Source organism: Lithobates pipiens, unplaced genomic scaffold (genome assembly GCF_037356315.1).
Source record: "Lithobates pipiens isolate NorthernLeopardFrog02 unplaced genomic scaffold, aLitPip1_a1.2 Scaffold_16, whole genome shotgun sequence".
Taxonomy (NCBI): Eukaryota; Metazoa; Chordata; class Amphibia; order Anura; family Ranidae; genus Lithobates; species Lithobates pipiens.
In genome coordinates, this window is record NW_027507748.1 from 536,491,956 (window position 1) to 536,511,392 (window position 19,437).

Here is a 19,437-nt window from a genome sequence, read left to right on the forward strand (position 1 = left end):
GTAATAGGCAATGACCCCAAACCGCAGTTCAAAGTATTCAAAACGTCAAGATCGCCGTTTTTTTAATACTTTTGAAAACTGGCGCCGTTGGCTCCCGAGTAAACTGTAAGTGATGTAATTCTAGCAAGTGGTTATGTGCGTTCCGGTGCATTTTTGATAATTTTTAATGCATTTCAGTACAGTTCAGTGCACTTTTTTTCTGGAATTGGAACACTCTGGAACCGACCGCACTGATGTGAACTATGCCATTAAAAAACATTTAACCTACTTTCCATGGATTTTTGATGCAGAAAAAAAAAGCGCACTGGACTGCATGTGGTATGAACTGGCCCTGACAACACTGTGTAATGCAGCTGGCTTTAACGGGCTTAGACTTTGACTCTGTGTCTCAGAATGAGTCTTAGGACTCAATAACATTGTCATGAATACAATGCAGTTACATTACATTTCTTTACAGATCTGAGCACAGCTTCATTGTTTTCAATAGAAACATTTACACAGGTGCGTAAACATGCACTGTGTTCAAATCCGTAACCAAAAGTATGCATCTGAGGACATACATAAACACATTGTATACCATTGACAAAAAGAACCATTTTTATGCATTAAAAAACTGATCTACATTAGCGACCAAAAGACAGGAAAAAGGGTCCAAACTCATAACCAGGTGGTACAGGTGCCCCTCCATTCTCCACCAGTTTGACCGTATAGTTCCAGACACCTTTAAAGGCACTATGCTCCACATTTGGTGGGAATGTGGCCAACATCCAGTTATTTTGGTTGCAAATCCTCAATATTTGTTGTCAGCTTATGGCGACTCATAGATTTCACATTCCCCTACATTAGCACCCCTCTCCATGATTCCTGGACCCATTAAATCCACAAAAAAAGATGTCATTGGACACGTTCTAGTGGCATCCAGGATGGTCATACCCCAGTATTGGAAAATTGGAAAGTATTGGAAAATGAAAATCACACCTCCCCTGGGTGAACAAATTTGACTCCAGTCGGAACCTCGAATGTCAGCTGTCACAGGAAAATGATAGGAAAGAACAGTTTAGAAGAAAGTGGACTTTATGGTCTCTGTTTCGTTTTTCATTGGCGTTTCAAGATAGGATCAAGGAAATATTTTTACAAAATCCAGTAAGCCATGATGGAGTGACTACAGCCCCGCGCCTCCCCTCATATCTTCTTTTTCTTCATCTCTCCTTTCGTACTTGCCTTCTCAATTGCTTCTTTTCCAAATTGGGACACCAGCCTCATTTGTTCAATTACAACCTCCTAAGGCTCAGTTCACACAGGGGCGACTTGTCCAGGCGACTTTGCCGCCTGACAAGTCGCGCCCCGTTCTGTACTATGGAACCGTTCTAATAGGAGCGACTCAAGTCGCTCCGACTTAGAAAAAAGGTTCCTGTACTACTTTTGGGGCGACTTCAGGCAACTTGCATTGACTTCTATACAGAAGTCGTTTTGCAAGTCGCCGCTGAAGTCGTTTGCAGGTCGCGTCTGTGAGTCACGCTGCAAGTCGTGCCGCCCCTGTGTGAACCGAGCCTTACTAACAAGCAAACCTGTCAGCTGAATAGTAACGCCTATTACTTGGTCTCCTGAGGAGGGTAACGCCCGATAAGCATGACAGAGCCATTATCTTCATCGGCTGCCCACTGGATGATCTAAGATAGTAGTGCCTTTTGTCTTCTTAAATAGGAGCTAGGGGTTTATATATACAGTGCCTTGCGAAAGTATTCGGCCCCATTGAACTTTTCAACCTTTTGCCACATTTCAGGCTTCAAACATAAAGATATACATTTTTATTTTTTGTGAAGAATCACCAACAAGTGGGACACAATTGTGAAGTTGAACGAAATCTATTGGATTTTTTAAACTTTTTTAACTAATAAAAAAATGAAAAGTGGGGTGTGCAAAATTATTCGGCCCCCTTGCGTTAATACTTTGTAGAGCCACCTTTTGCTGCGATTACAGCTGCAAGTCGCTTGGGGTATGTCTCTATCAGTTTTGCACGTCGAGAGACTGAAATTCTTGCCCATTCTTCCTTGCAAAACAGCTCGAGCTCAGTGAGGTTGGATGGAGAGCGTTTGTGAACAGCAGTTTTCAGCTCTTTCCACAGATTCTCGATTGGATTCAGGTCTGGACTTTGACTTGGCTATTCTAACACCTGGATACGTTTATTTGTGAACCATTCCTTTGTAGATTTTGCTGTATGTTTGGGATCATTGTCTTGTTGGAAGATAAATCTCCGTCCCAGTTTCAGGTCTTTTGCAGACTCCAACAGGTTTTCATCCAGAATGGTCCTGTATTTGGCTGCATCCATCTTCTCCTCAATTTTAACCATCTTCCCTGTCCCTGCTGAAGAAAAGCAGGCCCAAACCATGATGCTGCCACCACCATGTTTGACAGTGGGGATGGTGTGTTGAGGGTGATGAGCTGTGTTGTTTTTTACGCCAAACATATCGTTTTGCATTGTGGGCAAAAAGTTGGATTTTGGTTTCATCTGACCAGAGCACCTTCTTCCACATGTTTGGTGTGTCTCCCAGGTGGCTTGTGGTAAACTTTAGACAAGACTTTTTATGGATATCTTTGAGAAATGGCTTTCTTCTTGCCACTCTTCCATAAAGGCCATATTTGTGCAGTGTACGACTGATTGTTGTCCTATGGACAGACTCTCCCACCTCAGCTGTAGTTCTCTGCAGTTCATCCAGAGTGATCATGGGCCTCTTGGCTGCATCTCTGATCAGTCTTCTCCTTGTCTGAGCTGAAAGTTTAGAGGGACGGCCAGGTCTTGGTAGATTTGTAGTGGTCTGATACTCCTTCCATTTCAAAATGATCGCTTGCACAGTGCTCCTTGGGATGTTTAAAGCTTGGGAAATCTTTTTGTATCCAAATCCAGCTTTAAACTTATCCACAACAGTATTACGGACCTGCCTGGTGTGTTCCTTGGTCTTCATGATGCTCTCTGCGCTTTCAACAGAACCCTGAGACTATCGCAGAGCAGGTGCATTTATACAGAGACTTGATTACACACCGGTGGATTCTATTTATCACCATCAGTCATTTAGGACAACATTGGATCATTCAGAGATCCTCGCTGAACTTCTGGAGTGAGTTTGCTTTACTGAAAGTAAAGGGGCCGAATAATTTTGCACGCACCACTTTTCAGTTTTTTATTTGCTAAAAAAGTTTAAAATATCCAATAGATTTCGTTCCACTTCACAATTGTGTCCCACTTGTTGGTGATTCTTCACAAAAAAAAAAAAATTTATATCTTTATGTTTGAAGCCTGAAATGTGGCAAAAGGTTGAAAAGTTCAAGGGGGCCGAATACTTTCGCAAGGCACTGTGTATGTGTGTATATATATATATATATATTGTAGACATGTCACTGGAGAAGTGATCGAGGGGGTGTACATCTCACCTAGGTTGCTACACAGTGTGAGATGGTAAATCCAGGATGGATCAGTTTCTCAGCAGCGATATGCTGCTGAGTTGTTATTTAATTTTGCCGGGCCTGGGTTTATATGGAATGGCAGGTAGGTTTGGTAGAGGGACCTGTCATTCCACATCCCCCGATCCAGTTCTGGGTTTGGGATCAGGTGAGCTTTGATCCTAATTAGCCTGGGAAGCTAAAGGCTCTGCAGGGTCTGCAGGTGATTTCTCTCAGCCAGGGAATGAACAATCTGTGTGTTGAAGGAAGCTGCAAGCACAGCCACTGCTGGAGCTAAAACTCACCCTGCGACATCCAGGCGAAAGACGCTGTGTTTGTAAGTGTCAGATAGGTGAGCAGAACCTGTTAGTAAGCGCCCAGCCGGGCTAGGACTTTTATTTTTGTTGTACTTAGAAAGCACGGTGTTGCTGTATATTTTGTTTGCTGGACTGTTTGTACCACGAATAAACGCCAAGATCTGCTTTATAAATTCCAAGTCTGCTGTGAACTGTGTCCAAACACACCCTACCCCGGGAAGATCCCTTACAATTGGTGGAGGTAGCGGGCAACACGGTTGCTAGGGGCAACGGTGTGGACAGACTTGGCTACAGCTGCTTATGTCTTGGGTGAAAGCTGCAACTACACTCCAAGAACAGTCCAGCAACATGGAGGAGATGCTGAAGCAGTTTATGCAAGTGAGTTTGCAACAACAGCAACGACATGAACAGTCCATGGCTGCACAACAACAACTTATCGAGCACCTGATAGCAATTCGAGAGGCGCCTGTGGTTGCTAAACCACCCACAGTGATGGGAGCCGCTCCAGAGATTTTTTTTGGGAGAAGGACTGTGCAGAAAGCGCTGCAAAAGATGACTGCTGAGGACGATGTTGAAGCCTATCTAACAGTATTTGAGCGCGTGGCTGAGCGAGAGAAGTTACCAGCCGCTGAGTGGGCAGAGGTAATTGCGCCCTATTTAACAGGTGAACCTCAAAAGGCCTACTATGACCTCAGTGAGCAAGAGGTTAAGGACTATACTCGGCTAAAAGAGGAGATACTTGCCCGACTAGGAGTTACTACTGCAGTCCGTGCCCGGAGGGTACGCAACTGGAGCTACAGTCTGGACAAATCAGCGAGGTCCCAGATGTATGACCTAATCCATTTGGCAAGAAAGTGGTTGGAGCCAGACACTTTTACTCCTGCACAAATCCTAGAGAAGGTCGTGATGGATCGCTACCTCCGAGCGCTTCCTACTGACCTGCAACGCTGGGTGGGACAAGGTGATCCTAAGAATGCAAACGAACTTGTCAACCTTGTGGAGAGGTTCCAGGCGACTGAGGACTACCTCCGTGATGTTCCTGCAGCATCTTCACCTCCCCGGAGTGCCAGATCTGTGCCGTCAGCTGGTAAGAGACTTCCATCTATTGGGGGAGTGTGGAGGGGTGCTGATGGAGGGAAAAGGGCTCAAGTGGTGTCTCAGGGACAAAAGACTGGTGATGGTCCCGGGTGGCTAAGGGGCTCTGAAAAGGACTCCTTGCCAAAGAGACCAGGCCCTATCCAGTGTTGGAGATGCCATGAGGCGGGACACGTGTCGGCCCATTGCCCTCTTACCTCTGAACCCATGGAATGTGACGCTAGCCGGCGTCAGTCGCTATTTGCGGAACCATCTTGTGCTGCAGTTCCTGGACTAGAGACTGAACCGCAAATCTGCGACATCACAATCAATGACTTTCCTGTTAAAGCGTTAATGGACTCAGGAAGCCTTGTAACCTTGGTGCATGCTAGCCTGGTGACTGGGGACTTAGAGTCTAAAAAGCATATGAGCGTTGTGTGTATACATGGTGATACAAAAGTGTACCCTATAGTGCTGGCTAAAGTCGAGACTGAACAAGGCACCGTACAATATGAAGTGGGTGTGGTTAAAAACCTCATGCATAATGTAATATTGGGGCGCGATTTTCCATTATTCTGGGCTCTCTGGGAAAAAAGGAAAATCCCCAAAAGGAGTGAGGATACCTCTAAGGTGGTTGCCTTGTCCACTGTGAATGATAAAAGGGTACAGGATGAAAATGATTGTTTTCCTTTGCAGGTCCTGGCTGGGGAGGAGGAGGCTCCTCCCACTGAGCAAAATATACTAGACTTAGAGGTGTCTAGCGATAATTTTGGGGCTGCACAATTACAGGACCCCACTCTCAAAAATGCGAGAGAGCAGGTTGCTGTTATGAACGGGGTACCTCAGGAACCAGATGCTGAAAAAAGATTTCCACATTTTTCGGTGACTAATGATCTTTTCTATAGAGTCAATAAGGATGAGATTGTGGAACAGCTTCTGGTACCTAAGCCGTACCGGCGTCAGGTGCTTGACATGGCACATAACCATGTTCTTGGGGGACACTTGGGGACTGACAAAACGCGAGAGAGGGTTCTCCAGAGGTTTTTTTGGCCGGCCATATATGATGACATTAAAAAATACTGTGAGTCGTGCCCCACATGTCAGGTTAGTGCCCCAGTGTCACATTTTCGCAGTCCGTTGGTTTCACTCCCTATTATAGAGGTGCCTTTTGAGCGTATTGCCATGGATTTAGTGGGTCCCATTATAAAGTCAGCTAGAGGACACCAGTATATTTTGGTAGTCATGGATTATGCGACCCGCTATCCTGAGGCTGTACCCTTAAGAAACACTGCATCTAAAACAATTGCACGTGAGTTGTTTTATATGTTTTCTAGGACTGGGATCCCCAAAGAAATCCTAACTGACCAAGGTACGCCATTTATGTCGAAAGTAATGAAGGAGTTATGCAAACTATTTAAAATCTCACACATCCGTACCTCTGTATACCACCCCCAGACGGACGGATTGGTGGAGAGATTTAATAAAACTTTGAAACATATGTTGAAGAAAGTGGTGGCAAAAGATGGTCGTGACTGGGATCATTTATTACCCTACCTCATGTTTGCTATTAGGGAGGTGCCCCAAGCGTCCACAGGGTTCTCACCATTCGAGTTGGTCTATGGTCGTCACCCTAGGGGTCTACTGGACATTGCAAAAGAGACATGGGAGAATGAGTCCACCCCATACAAGAGTGTTATTGAGCATGTAGCACAAATGCAGGACCGTATAGCCACTGTAATGCCCCTGGTAAGGGAACACCTCCAGAGGGCTCAAGAGGCCCAAAGTAGAATTTACAACCGGTCCGCAAGAATCAGGACATTCAACCCAGGCGATAGGGTCCTTATACTAGTCCCCACTGTTGAGAGTAAATTCTTGGCGAAGTGGCAAGGTCCCTATGAAATTGTTGAAAAGATCAGTGAGGTGAACTACAAGGTGCACCAACCAGGTAAAAGGAAGCCTTTCCAAGTTTATCACATAAACTTGATCAAGCCCTGGAAAGACAGGGAATCCTTGGTGGCGACAAATACTGTTAATAATTTGTCACAACCAATCCCTCCAGTCAAGGTAGGTGATACTCTATCAGTGTCACAGAAACAGGAGGCTCAGGAATTTTTACAGAAAAACAAAAACAAGTTCTCTGACCTCCCAGGGCGTACACACCTCATCCATCATCACATTGAAACTGAGCCTAGAAGCAGAGTAAACCTTAAGCCCTATAGGATACCGGAGGCACGTAGGGAAGCCGTATCTGCCGAGGTAAAACGTATGCTTGCTCTGGGGGTAATTGAGGTGTCACAGAGTGAATGGTCCAGCCCAATTGTGCTAATCCCAAAGCCCAATGGAACTTGGAGGTTCTGTAACGATTTCAGAAAGTTGAATGAGATCTCCAAGTTCGATGCGTATCCTATGCCCAGGGTAGATGAGTTGATTGAGAAGTTGGGTAACGCCAGGTACATAACCACCCTCGATCTCACAAAGGGCTACTGGCAGATTCCACTTTCTGGTGAGGCTAAAGAGAAAACTGCATTCTCCACCCCTGATGGGCTATTCCAGTATGTAGTGATGCCATTCGGGTTACATGGAGCGCCTGCAACTTTCCAGAGGTTGATGGACTTGATTCTGCGACCACATCGTGATTACTCAGCTGCCTACCTCGATGATGTGGTCATTTTTAGCCCTGATTGGGAAAGTCACCTCTGTAAGGTACAGGCCGTGTTGGATGCCATAAGTGATGCGGGGTTGACCATAAATGCCGAGAAGTGTGCTCTAGCCCTAGAAGAGGCCAAATATCTAGGCTACATTATTGGGAGAGGGTTGATTAAGCCACAGCTAAATAAAATTGAGGCAATACAGAATTGGCCTAGACCCCTGACAAGGAAACAGGTTAGAGCTTTCCTGGGTATTACGGGGTATTACCGTAGATTTGTGCCGAACTTTGCCTCAGTTGCTGCTCCACTAACTGACTTGACAAAGGGCGGAAAGACAGCAATGGTCACGTGGACCCCAGAGGCCGAGAAGGCTTTCCAAAGCCTTAAGTCTGCCTTGTGCCAACCACCTGTCTTAGTTACCCCCGATTTCAGGCGAGAATTTCTGGTCCAGACAGATGCCTCTAACACAGGCTTAGGTGCAGTACTCTCACAAGTAGTGAATGGTGAGGAGCATCCAGTGACGTACTTGAGTAGAAAACTAACCCCGGCCGAGAAAAATTATGCCATTGTGGAGCGAGAATGTTTGGCAGTAAAGTGGGCCCTAGAATCGTTAAAGTATTACTTGCTAGGCAGGAAATTCAAGTTGGTGACAGACCATGCCCCCCTAACATGGATGAAGTTAAACAAGGAGAGAAATGCAAGAGTGACTAGATGGTTTCTCTCCCTACAAAACTTTAATTTCACTGTGGAACACAGGCCAGGGAAATTACAGGCAAATGCTGACGCATTGTCAAGGGTAAGTTGTCTGTGGGGACAAAAGGCTCAGCCCTCCGGTCTGAAAAAGAGGGGGGGGATATGTAGACATGTCACTGGAGAAGTGATCGAGGGGGTGTACATCTCACCTAGGTTGCTACACAGTGTGAGATGGTAAATCCAGGATGGATCAGTTTCTCAGCAGCGATATGCTGCTGAGTTGTTATTTAATTTTGCCGGGCCTGGGTTTATATGGAATGGCAGGTAGGTTTGGTAGAGGGACCTGTCATTCCACATCCCCCGATCCAGTTCTGGGTTTGGGATCAGGTGAGCTTTGATCCTAATTAGCCTGGGAAGCTAAAGGCTCTGCAGGGTCTGCAGGTGATTGCTCTCAGCCAGGGAATGAACAATCTGTGTGTTGAAGGAAGCTGCAAGCACAGCCACTGCTGGAGCTAAAACTCACCCTGCGACATCCAGGCGAAAGACGCTGTGTTTGTAAGTGTCAGATAGGTGAGCAGAACCTGTTAGTAAGCGCCCAGCCGGGCTAGGACTTTTATTTTTGTTGTACTTAGAAAGCACGGTGTTGCTGTATATTTTGTTTGCTGGACTGTTTGTACCACGAATAAACGCCAAGATCTGCTTTATAAATTCCAAGTCTGCTGTGAACTGTGTCCAAACACACCCTACCCCGGGAAGATCCCTTACAATATATATATATATATATATATATATATATATATATATATATATATATATATATATATGGTATACACTTTAACACTGTTGGTAGAATTGATTCCTTATACCTCTGTAATGCTTCTATCCTCCTATCCTTTTTGTATTTTTTTCTTTGTATGACTGGACTGAAAAACAGATCTACCGGTATTTACTGATCATTTATGCAGAAACTTTTGTTCCTTGCCTAATCAGTAACATTTTTATATAGCCTTACTGTGCAGGTTATATCTATACAAATTCAAATATGTATGGAAGTTAGTTATAAGCAATTTTTATGTTTTGGCTGGGGTTGGTTTTAATGATTTTTAATGCATGTATAACAGAAAGACTTGGTGTTTATGTATATATTTAGTTTAGCTTTAAAAATAATAACTGTTTGTTAAATACAGTGGAATGACCTCTGTACCCTGGGAAAGCATTACAGTTCGCTATAGTGACAAGATAAAGAATTCCAATATGGTGTGACTGGAGGGGGGGGGGGAAGAGCAGACTCTTGTTATTTCTGGGGACAAAGTAATATTATTTCCCCAGACTCTATAATAGCATAGAAAATATTAGGCCATTTTTTATTTTGCTTGGGAGAGCCAGAGGCATAATCAGCGGATACAGAGGTTAAATCATACTATAGGCAGCATATGGCCAGAGCCCTATACAGCAGATGTGTCCCCTAGCTAGCCTCAACATGCATCTGTGATATTTTAACCTTTGTAACCTTACAAATGAACTTATGATTGTATATTATGTTACTTAGCTGTACATTTCCCTAATAGTCATTAGTAGTTGAACAATTAAGCATATTGTATTACAGTATGACAGTTTTCTCTTAAAGCAAAGAAGGTACTTCAGAACTTAGCTGTGTTGCATCACATCTCGTATAGCATGGAATGTATGGCTACACATCCTTAAAATTAATCACAAATACAACAGGCAATGAGTGAACGCATATGTTTTAAAAAAAACATGCTCTACATAAAGAAATGCATTCTGTGTCTATATACACATACACCACATGCATTATCTTGTCAGCAGGAGATCCCTCTCTTACAGGCATGTGATGTATAAAAACACTTTTGTATGGTTAATCTGCACTAAAACTGTCAATTTTTACTGCCATTGGACAGTATTTAAGTAATCATGTACTTGGAGACATATGGAGGCTCCTGTTGCTTACCTTTTCTAAAATACTAATGTAATAATAATTTATCGGCATCCATACTTTGTAAGTAATAAAAATCTAGAGACATTCAGGCATTTTGCCTCAGTATTGGTAGATTTAAAGATCAGTATTGGTAGCCTACACATTTCTTAGTACAGGTTTATTTTAATTAAAGGGAATAACTATAAAAGATGCATAGAGTATATAGGCCAAAGTTGGTATATTGGTATATTGAAACATTATTTTTATTTTATTACTCTTTAATTTAAAATCTATTGAAAATATTCTGAAAAAATTATGGCAGCCTAATAAAGGTGCCATGAATAGTCAACCGGAAAAAAAAAGGCATTCTTCATTAAACTTCTCCATATATAATGTTATGATAAAATATCATTAAAAAAGATATAGTAGGTTATGAATTGCTGTGGTACCCTTTAAAGCTGTACGTTGATGTATTTTAATCTTCTTGACTTTGCTATATTTACACAACTGTAAAAAAAAAAAAAGTAAAAGAATATGGGGGGGGGGTGATCTTATAAGGGCATCTGAAACTAAATGTATGGTATGTGATTTTATAGGACATCAGCTGCAATGAAATAACATCTTTACCGCAGCAAATAGGCCTTTTGAAGTCACTGCGAGAATTAAATGTAAGAAGAAATTATTTAAAAGTTCTACCTCAAGGTCAGTGTCAAAGAAAGAGATTTGTCTTGTTATATGTGCTTATATAGAATGCATTTCTATAAATGGGAATTGGTAAATTTTATTACTTGAAACATGTGGTGTAAGAAAATGACCATCAATATCCACAGGGTTACATTTCAGGTAGGGTACATATTATTTACTGTGGTACCTAGGCTTTATTTGAAAGCACCAGGCATAAAGTTTGAACAGGATGCTAAGATAAGGCTTATTGTAGGGAATTGTAATGTTTAATCTCTTATTATAGTGATATCTGACTTATAAACTTACAAACATTAAAATAAAATTAAGCTGTTTATCACCACAGACTTCCTCACTGATTTGGTGATATGTAAAGCAAAAATAACAGAAGAGGAAATTGTGGTTAGTTTAATCCTCATGCTGTGTTTTATTTGGTGCAGCTGTGGAATATAATTTATATAATTGATGATGCCAATGTATTATATTTTTCTTGAAAATTTCTTCATCCAGGGACCTCTGGTAGATGGCACAGCCAGGTCTGTGATCTTGTGCAGACTAAATTATCTGAGGCTATGAATGGATAAAAAGGGAAAAGCAGTAGGGCAATTAAGTCATTATGCAGCTCACTCTCTGCTCTTTTCTTCTGTTAGTGTAAGGGTTGGTGTACATGGTCATTTAAATTTTGCTTTTGATATGCATTTGTGAAGAATTTTTAATATGTATACAATGCAGAATTTACACAAATGTATATGTTTATTTGCATCAACCTATGCTTCCGTTTAGTGTTGCTTTTGCCATGCTTTGTGCTTGTTTTGATCATTTGCTTTTATTCTATTGCATTATTATTGTTTATTCTCTTGTGTATAAATGCAAGTCAAAATAAATGCTTCTCAAAAGCATTCCAAGCTAATCTCAAATGCAAGATTTTTTTACCTGAATGCACCATGTTAGACTTGCTTCTGAGTCTGATGCTGTGTACAGTGCTGTGAAAAGTATTTGCCCCCTTCCTGATTTTAATTTTTTTTTTTCATATTTGTCACACTTAAATGATTCAGATCAACAAACTCCAGTAAAATACAAAATGCGGTTTTAAAATGATGCTTTAATTTAATAAAGGAAAAAAAAGCTGTCCAAACCTGCCTGGCCCTATGAGAAAAAGTAATTTCCCCCCTCTTGCTAAATCATGTGAACTGTAATTAACCAAATTTTTTTGGAAGGCAGATTTAAATTTCACTTGCCACACCCAGGCCAGGTTACTGCCAGACCTGTTGAATCACTAACTTACTTAAATTGAAGCTGTCTGGCAAAGTAAAGCACACTAAAAGATCAAAAAAAGCAACACCTCATACCTTGATCTAAAGAAATTCAAGAGCCGATGAGAAACAAAGTAATTGAAATGTATCCTTCTGGAAAGGGTTTACAAAGCTATTTCTAAGGCTTTGAGACTCCAGCGAACCACTGTGACAGCCATTATCCACAAATGGAGAAAACTTGGAACAGTGATGAACCTTCCCAGGTTTGGCCGACCTCCTAAAATTACTGCAAGAGCACAATGACCACTCATCCGGAAAGGTCATAAAAGAACCCAGTACAACATCTAAAGAACTGCAGGCCTCACTTGCTTCAGTTGTATTCAGTCTTCATGATTCAACAATAAGAATTGCTGACCAAAAATAACACAATGTCTCATCCCAAATTTACCAAAAAAATCTTGATTATCCCCAAGACTTTTGGGAAAATATACTGTGGACTGATGGGACAAAAGTTTAACTTTTTGTAAGGTGTGCTGTTACAAAACTAACACCAGCATTTCATTAAAAAAAAATAGTACCAACAGTGAAACATGGTGGGGGTAGGGTAATGTTTCGGGGCTGCTCTGCAGCATCAGGACCTGGACGATTTTGAATAATTGATGGAACCATGAATTCTGTACTCTACCAGAAAATCCTGAAGGAGAATGTCCAGCTATCAGTTTGTTACCTCAAGTGCACTTGGGTTATGCAGCAGGACAATGATCTGAAACATACCAGCAAGTCCAGAATGGTCAAAAAGCAAAACAAAATTAAGGTTTTGGAGTGGCCCAGTTAAATCCAATTGAGATACTATGGCATGACCTTAAGCAGGTCATTCATGTTTAAAAACCCTCCAATGTGGCTGAATTAAAATAATTTGCCAAGAAGAGTGGGCCAAAATTGCTCCAGAGCAATGTGATACCAGTTGTTAGGTTTAGGGGGCAATACCTTTTTCACATAGGGCCAGGCAGGTTTGGATAGCTTTTTTCCCTTAATAAATAAATCATCATTTAAAAACTCCATGTTGTATCTAGTCGGGTTATCATTGTGTAAAATGTGTTTGAAGATCTGAATCATGCAAGTGTGACAGTGTGGGGCAAATACTTTATGTTAATTCTAAAGTTGACAACACTGTACAATGCAGTAGATGATATTTCACTAACAGTGTTTGAATTCTGCTGTGCAGGACATGCAAATATAAAAATATGTTTAGGTACTCATGTTACTTACATTGTATATAAAATGCATTCTTAGAGAAAATGTTGGTGCTTAGCTTTAATTAAATGTACTGTTCAAAGGTCTATGGTGAAATTACATGAACTGATCACTTTAGCCATAGTACTTTCAATTTTGGGAGAAACCTGACCAGGAACCCCTAGGTCTGAAGATTTTTAGACAATTGATCCAATACAGATGTTTACAACCTAAGATTTTTATTCTAGTTAAAAATCTGATATATAATATCTGACTCTACTGGCATAATGATGTCTGCTTACAAATGTTCTAACCAAATATTCCTTTGTGTTCACAGAAATTGTAGATCTTCCCTTGGTAAAATTAGATATTTCCTGCAATAAAGTGCTGATGTTGCCACTTTGTTTTAGAAAAATGGTGCAATTACAAGTTTTAGTTTTGGAGAATAACCCACTACAATCTCCTCCTGCACAGGTCAGTTCCTTTCTTTCTTATATCTTTTAGATTTGGTTGCACTGATCTAAATTGTCCAAGCTAGCTCTAAGCCCTTGTACACACGGTTGGAGATTCCGATAGAATGTGTCCGATCGGACCTTATTGTTGGATAATCCGACTGTGTATGGGCGCCATCCGACTGTTTCCGTCGGAATATCCGACGGACCAAGTTTTCCAACTTGTCTATAAAATTTTCCAACAACATGCTCCGATCGGACATACTCCGATCATGTGTAGCTTACTCCGACGGACAAAGTGCCACACATGCTCAGATCAAATTCCTAGACCAAAGCTATTGGCTACTAGCCTGAACGTAGTCCCGTCGTAATGAAATAACGTCATCACGTTACGTACAATCGGATTTTCAGACAACTTTGTCCGACCATGTGTATGCAACAGTTTCGGACAAAATCCGTCGGACAAAATCATTCGGACAAAATTCAACGGATTTGGTTGTCAGAATGTCCGACCGTGTGTACAAGGGCTCAGACAGTTTCAAACACCAGAACTTTACAAAGCTCTATGGTGGTTTCAAACACCAGTAGTATACAAGCTGAAATAACCAATTAGTATCCAACGTGTGCATTCATACGTACTTTAGGTTTCTGCTAATGTGGCCTCTAACTCTTAAAAGTGCACCTTTATTCAAATAATTTGAAATACTGAAATTCACTTGTAGGACATGTCCTCCATCTGGCAATGTGGACCTGTTGGTTGTATCGAGTATTGAGAATTGTATGAGGGATTGTGTGTGCTTCTGTTCCCACTTACAAAAAGTCCATGGTAATCTAATGGGTGCCATGGGGGCACTGTGGGGATGGATAAGAAACTTTTTTGGTGTCTGTGTATTATTGGGGACATTTCCCTTTACATTCTATCCCAGAAATGCAACAGGAAGTTAGAGAAAATCTATGAAAATTACTATATTTTTCGCTCCATAAGACGCACCTGACCATAAGATGCACCTAGGTTTTTGGAGGAGGAAAACAAGAAAAGAAATATTCTGAACCAAATGGTGTACTAAAATATTTACCGGTGCCCATGAAATGCAGCCTTACCAGTCCCATAAATGCAGCCTGACCTGTGCCAATGAAATGCAGCCTTACAAATCTCATAAATGAGGCCTGACCTGTGCTAAAGGAATGCAGCCTTCCCAGTCCCATAAATGCAGCCATCCCAGTCCCATAAATGCAGCCTGACCTGACATCATCACATCTGCCTGACAGAAGCCAGAACAGCCCTGAGCAGCCACCACGGCTGTACTCCATTTGGCTACTTGGGCTTGGGATGTCTGTCCTCTGCGCTCCTGCCTCTCTTCTGCCAATACTAATATGGCATGGGGTGCCTGGTCAATATTCACTCCGTAAGACGCAGCAACATTTTCCCCCATATTCTTGGGGGACAACAGTGCATCTTATGGAGCAAACAATACGGTAGGGGACGCTCAGTCTTGGACAACTGCAATTTTGGATTTTCCCTCCATTACTTTTTCTGTAAAATGGTCGCCAGAACAAATCGAGTGAACCTCCTTGATAGGCACATAGACAGCAATAAAAATTGGACAGATTCTAATCATTCCCCACTCTAATCAGGCACCAGTGAAATAGACATATGATGCTGCCAGCACTGCTGCAGAGGTTGAAGGGGTGGAGGGTCAGCCTGTTGGTGCTCAGACTATACGCTGCACACGGCATCAAATTGGTCTGCATGCCTGTCACCCCAGAAGGAAGCCTCTTCTAAAGATGATGCACAAGAAATCCCGCAAACAGTTTGCTGAAGACAAGCAGACTAAGGACATGGATTACTGGAACCATGTCCTGTGGTCTGACAAGACCAAGATAAACTTATTTGGTTCAGATGGTGTCAATCATGTATGATGGCAACCAGTTGAGGAGTACAAAGACAAGTGTGTTTTGCCTACAGTCAAATATAGTGGTGGGAGTGTCACGGTCTGGGGCTGCATGAGTACTGCTGGTACTGGAGAGCTACAGTTCATTGAGGGGGCCATGGATGCCAACATGTACTGTGACATAGTGAAGCAGAGCATAATCCCCTCTCTTCAGGGACTGGGACACAGGGCAGTATTCCAACATAACGACTCCAAACACACCTTCAAGACAACCACTGCCTTGCTAAAGAAGCTGAAGGGTATAGGTGATGGACTGGACAAGCAAGTCTCCAGATCTAAACCCTATTGAGCATCTGTGGGGCATCCTCAGATGGAAGGTGGAGGAGTGCAAGGTATCTAACATCCACCAGCTCCGTGATGTCATCATGGAGTAGTGGAAGAGGACTCCAGTGGCAACATTGTGTAGCTCTGGTGAACTCCATGCCCAAGAGGGTTAAAGCAATGCTGGAAAATAATGGTGGCCACACAATATTGACACTTTGGGCCCAATTTGGACATTTTCACTTAGGGGTGTACTTACTTTTGTTGCCAGCAGTTTAGACATTAACCATTTCATCCCCGGAAGAATTTACCTCCTTCCTGACCAGGCTTTTTTTGCTATACGGCACTGCGTTGTTTTAACTGACAATTGCATGTTCGTGTGCCATTGTGCCCAAACAAAATTTCCCTTTTTTTTCCCCCACAAATAGAGCTTTCTTTTGGTGGTAATTAATCACCTCTGCGGTTTTTATTTTTTGCACTATAAACAAAAGAAGAGCGATAATTATGAAAAAAATCACAATATTTTTTACTTTTTGCTATAATAAATATCCCAAATTTAAAAAAAAAATAATTTCTTCATCAATTTAGGCCAATATGTATTCTACATATTTTTGGTAAAAATAAAAATAAAAAAATCACAATAAGTGTATATTGATTGGTTTACGCAAAAGTTATAGTGTCTACAAAATAGGGGATAGATTTAGGGCATTTTTATTATTATTATTTTTGTTAACTAGTAATGGCGGCAATCAGCAATTTTTATCGGGACTGCGACATTGCGGAGGACAGATCGGACACTTTTGCAACTTTTTTGGAACCATTGACATTTATACAGCAGTGGGAGGTAAAAATTTACTGTATAAATGTCTCTGGCAGGGATGGGGTTAAGACTAGGGGACGATCAAGGGGTTAAGTGTGTTCCCTAGGTGGGTTCCTCCCAGTTGTAAAAGCCTACTACAGAGAGCGATGCATTTCACTAGGCTGGTGGATTGGCATTGTCACGCAGAGATCAAACACTGGGTGGCCATGGAGGTTGAAGTCTCCACTGACACAGTCAAGAGCTGGCTGTGGATCACTTGACCTTTACCAAAGACCCTCATTGGCCATACTACCCTGGGCAGCACACTATCTGTAGCCAGGGATTCCTTCCAACACTCCTCAGTGGCACTACTACCCTCCCCTATGGTGCCGATACTGGGCAACCCAGAATTTCCACCTGGCCTTCGGAACCCTAAGTTCTGGAGGTTGGTTGCGAGTGGATGGCTCCATCTCTTTGACTTTGTGGGTCCCGATGGCTGAATTCTGGCGTGGCTGCTGCGGATCCTCCGTTGGATTTCTGGAGTGGTCCCCAGCTCAGTAACTTCCTTTGTGGGTGTCTGCGACCCCGGGCATATCATGACAGCTTGCGGAGCTGGAACACATTTGTCACCGGGGGAGAGCTGATTCGCCACAGTCTTTAAATGATCTATGCCTCTTTGGCTCGCTCGACGGAAGGGTTTGTTCAACCCTTCCTTTCCAAATGGGAGGCAGACCTGGGCATCCAATTCAATGACTCTCAGAAGGAGAAGATGCTTAATTTTGCCCAAAAGTCCTCCATAGCCACTAGAGTTCAGGAGACCTGTTACAGGATCTTGACCAGATGGTACAGAGTTCCCACCATTCTACATCGGTTTTTCCCTCAGGTCCCCAGCTTATGTTGGTGGTGTGGCAATGCTGAGGGAATGATACTGCACATATTCTGGGATTGTCCCAAATTGAGCCCTTTTGGCATGAGGTGATCTGCACAATCAAACACCTGACAAATGTTGATCTAGAGGGGAACCCTGCGGCTTGCTTGCTTCATCTCTCTGAGAGACTGATTAAGAAATGCAATGCCTCCCTTACAATCCAGTTTCTAAATGCGGCCAAGGCATGCATCCCCCTCTGTTGGAGATCGGAGACCCCCCCTTCCATATCCCTGTAGTTTGCTAAAGTAAAAACTGAGAGATATGGAGGATCTCACTGCAAGCTTGCACAACTGGGAGGAGACCTTCTGTGAGACCTGGAGACCCTGGCACCATTTTGTATACACGGATGCCTAGCTTCAGGAGATGGTGCAATCAGACCGACCTTCTGAAACTAGTCCTATTTCCTGGGCGAGAGGCCCTACCTGTAAACTTCCTTTCTATTTCTCTTGCTTCCCTTTCTTTTGTACTCGAGGGACGTCTGATCCCCAAACCCCCTTCTTTTCTGGTAATCACCCTTTCCACGTATCATTGACTTGGTAATGGGCTATATCATACGGACATGATGCAATCCTTGCATGCATCATGCTCCCCTCATGGTCCCATTCCCGGACTAAGCAGACAATTGGGTTGCCATGTCTCCCGATATATTGTAAAAGTTCTATTTTAGTGAAAAAGAGCTTTAATTGCGTGACCTAGGTGAGGTTTAGTGAGATAATATAAATAAATAAATCAATCATCAAATATTATCAACAAATCAGTAAATAATATAAGTGACAAATAGTGTCGTTCATCCCCTATGGGGAATTTTTTTTATTTTTTTTATTTTTTTAAATTACCCAATGACTGAATCCATAAATAAACAGTGTTATGTGAATAATTTAAACAAATGTCCACAGCGTATGAACACACACTTATATGAATCAGTGGTGGCTATGGTTATAAGTCCATATGTTCTGCAGGGTCAAAGCAAAAAACTTCAAAGAATTCCTTCTCAAATGGTGGATAAATAAGCAAACTTTAACTGAACGGCAACAGTTTTTCTTTTCTCTATTTCTTCTAATACAGCCTCCACATGTAATCCTGCAAGCGATATATGAAAATGACCAAATGGCCGCTTACCAGATCCAAGGATCAAATGGGCATATATCAGAATGAACCCTCCACACCGAGCGATGTCCCACTCTCTTCCACAGCAAGGACGATCTGCTCTCCAATCAAAGGTGATCACTCTCCTGCTTCATGCTCAGCTGTTTTCCATCCACACTACTCGCCTGCTTCACTGGCTGTGAGTGCGCCAAAAAACTTTCTCCGTCCACCATATACGGCAATAAAAACGTATATAGTGCAATAGGTTTTTAACACATCAAAGCTTCTTTATTAAAAAGCCCACACATGGCCAACAAACAAAGGGGTATGTAAAAAACACAGCAACACTGCCGCATACAAAAACGTTTATTCTTAAAAAAGGTAAAAAAAAAAAGCGGTGTATCGATATAAACTTCTATATGCTCAGTTGCTCATGCAAACTGTACCGTATGTCTGGTTTGGTTGTTGGCCATGTGTGGGCTTTGATGTGTTAAAAACCTATTGCACTATATACGTTTTTTTTTTTGCCCTATATGGTGGACGGAGAAAGTTTTTTGGCGCACTCACAGCCAGTGAAGCAGGCGAGTAGTGTGGATGGAAAACAGCTGAGCATGAAGCAGGAGAGTGATCACCTTTGATTGGAGAGCAGATCGTCCTTGCTGTGGAAGAGAGTGGGACATCGCTCG

The 19,437-nt window shown here is 42.3% G+C and overlaps 1 protein-coding gene across 3 annotated transcripts in view; it reads left to right on the plus strand.

Moving 5' to 3' along the window:
* Nucleotides 1-19,437, plus strand: part of LRCH1 (leucine rich repeats and calponin homology domain containing 1) — a 310,046-nt gene that overhangs the window by 158,913 nt on the left and 131,696 nt on the right. For all 3 annotated transcript variants that reach the window (XM_077483249.1, XM_077483251.1, XM_077483250.1), the window contains exons 4-5: nucleotides 10,703-10,808; nucleotides 13,611-13,747. In XM_077483249.1, coding sequence (XP_077339375.1) covers nucleotides 10,703-10,808; nucleotides 13,611-13,747 — 243 coding nt within the window. The remainder of the gene's footprint in view (nucleotides 1-10,702; nucleotides 10,809-13,610; nucleotides 13,748-19,437) is intronic.